This window comes from Tauraco erythrolophus, unplaced genomic scaffold, assembly GCF_009769465.1.
Source record: "Tauraco erythrolophus isolate bTauEry1 unplaced genomic scaffold, bTauEry1.pri scaffold_45_arrow_ctg1, whole genome shotgun sequence".
NCBI lineage: Eukaryota > Metazoa > Chordata > Aves > Musophagiformes > Musophagidae > Tauraco > Tauraco erythrolophus.
This window is the reverse complement of record NW_028238615.1, coordinates 538,552-546,253: the sequence shown is the minus strand read 5'-3', so window position 1 is coordinate 546,253 and position 7,702 is coordinate 538,552. Positions and strand designations below refer to the sequence as shown.

General features: G+C 51.0%; 1 protein-coding gene across 1 annotated transcript; it reads right to left on the bottom strand.

The window, feature by feature from the left end:
• Window positions 1–275: 275 nt before the first annotated feature.
• On the bottom strand, window positions 276–1,298 carry LOC104371846 (olfactory receptor 52K2). Its single transcript, XM_009977380.2, has one exon. It carries the CDS (start codon window positions 1,296–1,298, stop codon window positions 276–278), a length of 1,023 nt encoding a protein of 340 aa, XP_009975682.2.
• Window positions 1,299–7,702: the final 6,404 nt, after the last annotated feature.

Genomic DNA, 7,702 nt, shown 5'->3' with positions numbered 1-7,702 from the left:
GCCCCATCCCTGGAAGTGTTCCAGGCCAGGTTGGATGGGGCTTTGAGCAACCTGGTGTAGTAGAAGGTGTCCCTGCCCATGGCAGGGGGGTTGGAACTGGATGATGTTGAAGGTCCCTTCCAACCCAAACCAGTCTGTGATTCTATGATTGATTTCATGTGAATAAACTATTGCCGTATCAGCAGTAGCCATCTGGTCTGGGTTCCCTTTCAAGTCAATGGACACACATGGACATTCCTGCGGGATAATTCATTGCAATTAACTTCACACCCATTCTAGGATGGGATAAATTCTTTTCTGACGGTGCCTCCCCTCTCAGCATCTGACCTGTCTTTATCAGCTTGTGAGGCACTGAGTCCTGCCAACTGCCCCAGCAGTTTGAAAATCCCTTCCTGGATCTGCTTCATCTTTATGCCATAAATGAGGGGGTTGAGCATGGGAGGGACCGTCAAATAGAAATCAGCCACCAGGACTTGGACGTGAGGTGGTAAGCCGAAAGAGAACATCTGCAGGTACATGGAGAGTAGGCCACCTATGTAAAACAGCAGGATGACGGAAATGTGGGACCCGCAGGTCCTGAGGGCCTTGAGACGTGCCGCTTGGGATGGCAGCCTCATCACAGACCTGAGGATCATACCATAGGAGAAAGTGATGAAGGCAGAGTCTGTCCCCACCAACAGGGTTGCCACGACGAGGCTGTAGAGATCGCTGGCAGACGGGTCGGCGCAGGCCAGCTTCACCACGGCCATGTGCTCGCAGTAGGAATGAGGGATGACTCTGGTTTTGCAGTAGGGTAAGCTGGTGAGGAGGCACATTAAAGGTGTCATGACACCAGCTCCCCTGGCCAGAGACAGCAGTCCTATCTGCATGGTCCTTGAGCTTGTTAGGATGGTGGTGTATCTCAGGGGGTTGCAGATGGCTACATAGCGGTCAAAGGACATTGCCAGGAGCACCCCTGACTCCACCGCAGTGAATGTGTGGATGAAGAACATCTGGATGAAGCAAGCCTCAAAACCAATCTCTCTTGAATCTGACCAGAATACACCCAGCATTTTGGGAACTACAGCAGTCGAGAAGATGAAGTCAATGGCAGCCAGCATGCAAATGAAATAGTACATAGGCTCATGGAGGCTTTTGTCCAGCCTGACAGCAAGAAGGACCATGCTATTTCCCAGCAATGTCATGATGTATGTAAAGCAGAATGGGATGGAAATCCACATGTGGAGATCTTCCAGGCCAGGGACACCCGTCAGGAGAAAAGGCATAGAGTTGGTGTTGGATCGGTTGGTGGTTGGCATGGCACAGGTGGGCCAAGGCACGTCTGTCTTCCCGACTTTAGTTCCCTGTAACAGTGACAGAAAGCTTGGGATTTTGCTGCCGCCAGTTTGACCATAAAACTGTGCACCCCGCAGATCTCAAGCATCACACAATTCTGTTGCATTTATTCGGGGAAAAACTTTCAGAACCTGTTACCTACAGTCAGGCTTTTAAACTGGTGCTGTGGCCAGCACTTTCCAGGGGACACATCACTGGAGAGTCCTGGCTGTCCTACTGCTCGCATGGGGCCACCTTCCCTTCTGCTTCTCCTCCCAGCCCCTCTGGTTTACTTCTTGCTTTTGCCATAGTTGTGTCTATCTAAAGGCTGGCACCACGGTGTCCTGCCCTGTTGTGGCTTCCAGCCACTGTTGCCACTATCAGTGAGTGGGCAGAAGTGGGGCATAATGATGCCAGGCTCTTTGGCCCTTGCCCAGCCTCCATGAGCCGTGCAGTGGCAGGGCTTAAGGACTTGCAAGGACTTGCAAGGACAAGTCCTCCCTCCCTGTGCCCTGCTCAGACGGAGGACTGGGCGTATGGGTCCAGGTCACACAAGTCCCACCCTGTTGCTGCTTTGGGTTATGCAGAAGCTGCACCTATATACCATGTCCGTGGTGAAACTGGGCCGAGAGAAACTGCAGCCAGAAAAATGATGCTTCAAACTGTTGCCTGGCACTAAGAGGACTTGGTTGCCCAGAGAAGTTGTGGCTGCCCCATCCCTGGCAGTGTTCCAGGCCAGGTTGGATGAGGCTTTGGGCAACCTGGTGTAGTGGAAGGTGTCCCTGCCCATGGCAGGGGGGTTGGAACTGGATGGTCTGTGAGGTCCCTTCCAACCCAAACCCTCCTGTGATTCTATGACACAAGCATCATTGACAGCCTCCAGCTGCTGCCGCAGTCGAGGAGGGTACAATTAAAATGGTGCTGCCCCTCCTCCACCCTCATCCATCCGTGAGACTGAAGGCCAAACTATGCAGAATGCTGTCCTGTCAAAAACAGTGCAGTTACACCCGGTTTTCCCTCTCTGGAGCCCAGTGACGTGGGATTTGCTAAAGCATGCTTTCCTGGGAGAAATCAGTGCAGGCCTGTGGGCATCCAGAGGTGGAGAACCACCACCCTTTGCTTTCTGCCTCAGGTGCTACTTGTCCCCATGGTTATAACCATGTGCTTTTCTTCCCATTTGGCATTACCTGTCCGCTCCAGGCACAGCATCCTCCTCTCCCTGTGCTTGGCCGGAGAGCCCTCCATGGCAGAGCACCTTCATAGCATGAAGGTAGGTACTTCCCATGACCAGGGAGTTATTCTTGACAAACTAAAGACCCAGAGCATTTTGCAGGTTTCTCTTCTCCACTCACCTGTTCCACTCTCTGTCTTACTGAGGGGAATTTTTTGCACATCCCCAAGATTTCAAGATCTTTTTTTGAAAAAATATAACCTCTTCCATTTCCCTCTTATGCATCCAAAACTGTGCTGGCCCTTTGGGTGCCCTCTCAGCGTGATGTCAGCTGCTTTCCAGAGCCTCTGTTCTCCAGGATACAGTGCTCCACTCTGAAGACCTGCCCGACTCTCCTTAGCCTGGTTTTCAGCTTATCACAGGCAGCTCCTTGGAACCACCAAGTCTGCCGACCTCTCTGGGCTGCTCTGCATGACGTGCCGTTCCCCAGCGTTTGAGTCACAATTTGTGCTGATTTTGGGACAACGCTGATGAAAGTTGTACAGAATAACTTCTAGTCTAGAGCCGGGCACTGTGGCATCCCTGCAGAAACACGAGCTTTTTGTGATGATGGGTCTGACAGCTTCATTTTGGGGTCTCTTAATCATCCAGTTCTTCGTCGACGTTACTGATGCTTCCCAGATATGACACGGTGTCGGCTCTTCACCTGGAAGCAGCGTGGTGGAGGCACATTTCTTTCAGATAACGCTGTGTGCTGGACTCAGACACGCACACATTGATGAACTAAACTTGCTATCTCATCAGAAAATGAAATCAGGTTTGTTTGACAAGAGCTGTTTCCTGCAAAGCCATGTTGATTGCCATAATTTAATTTGATTCCAATCCTTTAATTCTTTATTGGCCCAATCTCCTGATAACTTCTTGGGCATTCTGCTGGGCATTGACGTCAGGCTCAGCAATCTGCAGCTAATCACATCATCCTACTTTCTCGCTCAGCTAATGGCCCGAGGAAGCATCTGCAGTCACTGCAGCGTGGTAGGGACCCGTAAAAGTTCGGCAGAACAGACCAAAGACCTCCTTGGCCAACTCAGAGATGCTTTTACCTTGTGCAAATTACCCAGATCTGCTGCTGCATTCATTTTCTGTTCTTAGCAGAAGCTGTTTAACATCCTTCTCGGCTACCAACCAATTAAATTACATTAAAAAAAATAAGATTCTCTGACTGTCTTTCTCTCAGGTAGGCTTAGACCTCTCTTCTCCATGCAGAGGGGCACACTGGCTCCTAGAGAGACCACCAACATCTTTTTCCTGTGGTTTAACTCCTCTTTACTCCTCCCAGCTAATTAGTGCTGGATGCAGAACCCTTTGATTGAAGGAGTGGCCCCTGTGCTCCCCGTGACATATTTTTTATCTGCTTTGTCACATCTTCCAGACTGAGCTCTCCCCACCTCAGCCCCTGCAGCCCTTTCCTTCTCAGCACAGACACCTCGCTGGCAGCGGGGGATTGCCCACTGCAGCGTTGTGCATGCGTTGCTATGGAGATAAAATAAGGTTATTTCAGGATGGGGCACAACTACAGGAAAGCTGGAGAGGGGCTTTGGACAAGGGCGTGGAGTGACAGGACACGGGGTGATGGCTTTGAACTGAAAGAGGGGAGATTTCGATGGGATCTAAGGAAGAAATTCTTCCCTCTGAGGGTGCTGAGGCACTGGCACAGGTTGCCCAGAGAAGCTGTGGCTGCCCCATCCCTGGCAGTGTTCCAGGCCAGGTTGGATGGGGCTTTGGGCAACCTGGTGTAGTGGAAGGTGTTCCTGCCCATGGCAGGGGGGTTGGAACTGGATGATGTTGAAGGTCCCTTCCAACCCAAACCATTCCATGATTCTATGGTAAAGGTGGACTCTGCCTGGCCCGGCTGCTAGCACTGTGTTTAGGACACATGTTCATGTTGAAGGCAAAGCTGCAACTCCAGACCGTGCCCTGGCCAACAAGCGTGTAGCCCCTGGTGTGTGCCCCTGGGGTGCTCACTCTGCCTCCACAAATTGCACCACGGATGCAGGATACCTCCCCAAAATGATGCTTTGTCCCTGAGCTGGGTCAGGACCCTGGGCCAACGGGCTACCTGCCTCCTTCACCTCTCCACCTGGTCCCCAGCGAGCTGCACCACGCACGACATAATCCCAACTATCTCACCAAGTTCTGCCCGACAGCGAGAACCCCCCAGCTACGTGCCCGTGGCTTTCTGTTCAGATACCCGCTGTCGTACGCAAGGGGTTAAGAACATTATCTGTGGCTGAAAGGTTAGTTTGTTTTACAGAAAATGTGTATTTAGCTAATTACTGATTGATTTATACAAACAGAAACACGCCAACTCTTTTTTCAGCAAACAATTTCTGGTTTTGGTTAGAGGGTTTGGTATTTATTTGTTTACTTTTTTAGACTCAGGTCCTATTTTTACCTAAAAAATACTTAAAATATCAGAATTCTGCAGCCTTGGGTCTGCAGTTTCGTTTGATAAGAAACTTTAAAAGTTTTGAAAAACTACTTTAAAATTTTTTTTTCCAGCAATTACCTTTTTTTTCCTAACGGATTCGCGTTGTGAATGCCCGCAGCCCAGACGCCGATGTCCCACCAGCCTCCCGTCCTTCGGCACCCGGAGCAGCCTGCCGTGCCCTGGCTCGTGCCGGTCCTGCCGTGCAGCCACCCACCTCACTCTCCGCTTGCGGCCGGTGGCCACCCTCGGGGACCTTCACGCTGAGAAAGAAACATCTCCTGCACGCGAGGGCAGAGCCAAGGTCTGTGCCTAAGTCACTCCAGGCAATGCCGACGGGAGTCTCCTCCTGGATGGAGATTCCCAAGAGCACAAGTTCTCTCCAGACACCTTCTGCAATAACCCCAGCGTAGGGGCTGGATGGTCCCAGGTGATTTCTCTCTCATCTAATTCCCTTTCCAAGTGGCAGGTGCCAGGAGATGATGGCCAAGCCGGATGGGAATAGGCTGCGCAGGTTGTCTCCAGCAGAATGAAAGACCTTCTTTGTGCTCCTACCCGCAGCGACACAAGCGCCGTTTCCTTTCTGGCTCTGCTGAACAAGTAGCTGGAAGTTTCTCCTGGCTCTCAGTGCGAAGGGCCATTGCCCCCACCAGACCACCCCCTCCTCAAGCCCCGGGCAGCATAAGGCTAAAATGTGCAAAATCAGGATAGCAGAAACATTCTGTTGACTGTTTTTTTTTTCAAGATGTCAGGGAAGAGCGGAGCAGAAAGCCAGAAAAACCCCGCAAAGACAGGATGAAATGTTTGTGATGTGGGGAATGACACATTCAAACCAGTTTGGAAATTGGATGCGTTTCACTGAGTTCAATTTTTAAATGAATGTGGAAGTGGGGACTGAACAGGACATTTTGGCTGGGATTCATCTGAACATGTGGACATGGTGTCAGTCTATGGCTGGAGCTAGTCCTCCAGATTGCCTTCATCTCCATGGAGACAAAAAGTGGTTTTAGGGCAGTATTTATCCCAACCTAAAGCTGATACCTGAAATAGGTCAGAGGAATTGTGCTGCACCTGCTGCTTTCATTGCCATGACTGCAAGGGAGACGATGGTGGCCATGTGGACCTGTGCCCTCAATGTGTCTGAGGACGATGAGGGTTGTCCCATTCCTTTGCTGTCGGAGGAAACGTGCCAAGCTCTGTATGCTTTTCTTCTGAATCCTTGTGTGAATGGAGACAGTTCCCCAACTCCATCCCTCTGCTCCTCCTCCACCCTCAGACCCAAGTAGGGTTGTGGCTCCTCTCTTTGGATGAAACTCCCCCACCCGGCAGAAGGCCATGAGCACCTCTGAGACACAGCCATTCACCTCTGCTGAATTCTGTTTCATCACTCAAGTTGAGGTCGGTGCTGGTCTCTTCTCCCAGGTAGCTAGCGATAGGACGAGAGGAAATGGCCTCAAGTTGTGCCAGGGGAGGTTTAGATTAGATATTAGGAAAAATTTCTTTACTGAAAGAGTGGTCAAACATTGGAACAGGTTGCCCAAGGAAGTGATGGAGTCACTGTGCCTGGAAGCGTTCGAAACACGTGGGGATGTAGCACTTCAGGACATGGTTAGTGGGCATGGTGGTATTGGGTTTGCGGTTGGACTTGATGATTTTGGAGGTCCTTTCCAGCCTTAATGATTGCTATATCTTAAGCATCCTAACAGGAGCTGTCACATAACTCTGGCGAAACACCCTGGGCAAACGCTCACCGGCCTGCCGTTTTTGTCCCAAAACATTGACTCTTTGGACTTTAGACGTTACTGAGTCTCAGAAGACTCCAGCCTGACCCCAGGAGGAGCATCCCAGCAGAGCGGGTGCAGAGCATCCCTCTGTCATCAAAGCAACCTCAATTTCTGAGGAGCAGGAGCCCTTGTGAGTGGCTGAACTTTTGAACCTGCTGAATCTCTTGATACTAAAGAAATGCAAGGTTTGGAGATGTTGGAGATGTGAGTTGTTGATGTTGGTACTTTGGATTGTTGCTGTTGACATGTATCTCCATGTTCACTCTAAGTGCACCTCTCCCAGCGAGCCTCCAGTACCAGTTCAAAATAACTCCTGTGGAGTATCTCCTTATCCCATGTCAGAGCTGGACTTTCCATCTGCTGGTGCTAAGCTGTAGAGCCTCAAAACGGCTCCTTGTGCCTGCAGTTTGCAGATAAAACCTGTCATTGCTGGGGGACCTGACCTGTCTGGGTTGTTGCCAGCTGGATCCCGCTTTCCAGAACAGGAGGGCTCTTGCACTCTGGGAAGTCTCAGCGTGGTTGGGTGCTGCAACCGCCAACACAGAGCCTATGAGTCCTGGTTGGACATAGCTGGCTGGCTCAGAGAGGGCTCAGAAAAGCCTGGGATGCAGCTGCTCTACCAGCAGCAAGAGCTGGCTGGGCTCAGGACACTCAGACCTGCTGTCTTTCAAGCCTCCAAGACATGCTAGATGTAGCTGTTCAGGTAGTTGTGGCCATTACAGCAAGCAGACACAGGACTGGTAAGTATCCCCAAGCAGATTCAGTGTGCATTCCCACCGCTGCAAGGTGTGGACACCCAGATACGGTGATAAACACCATCGTGCTTCTCCCTCCTTCGTTTTCCTCACCCAGCTGGTGTGACCTGTCAGATGAACAGAATGCTTTGAAGTGCTCAGTTTTGAAGATGCTCAGGTTCCATCATCACCCAGTGATGGTGATGTGGTC

Excerpts from the sequence above, each read along its gene's own strand:
- LOC104371846 (XM_009977380.2), bottom strand. The coding sequence starts at position 1,298 with ATGCCAACCACCAACCGATCCAACACCAACTCTATGCCTTTTCTCCTG.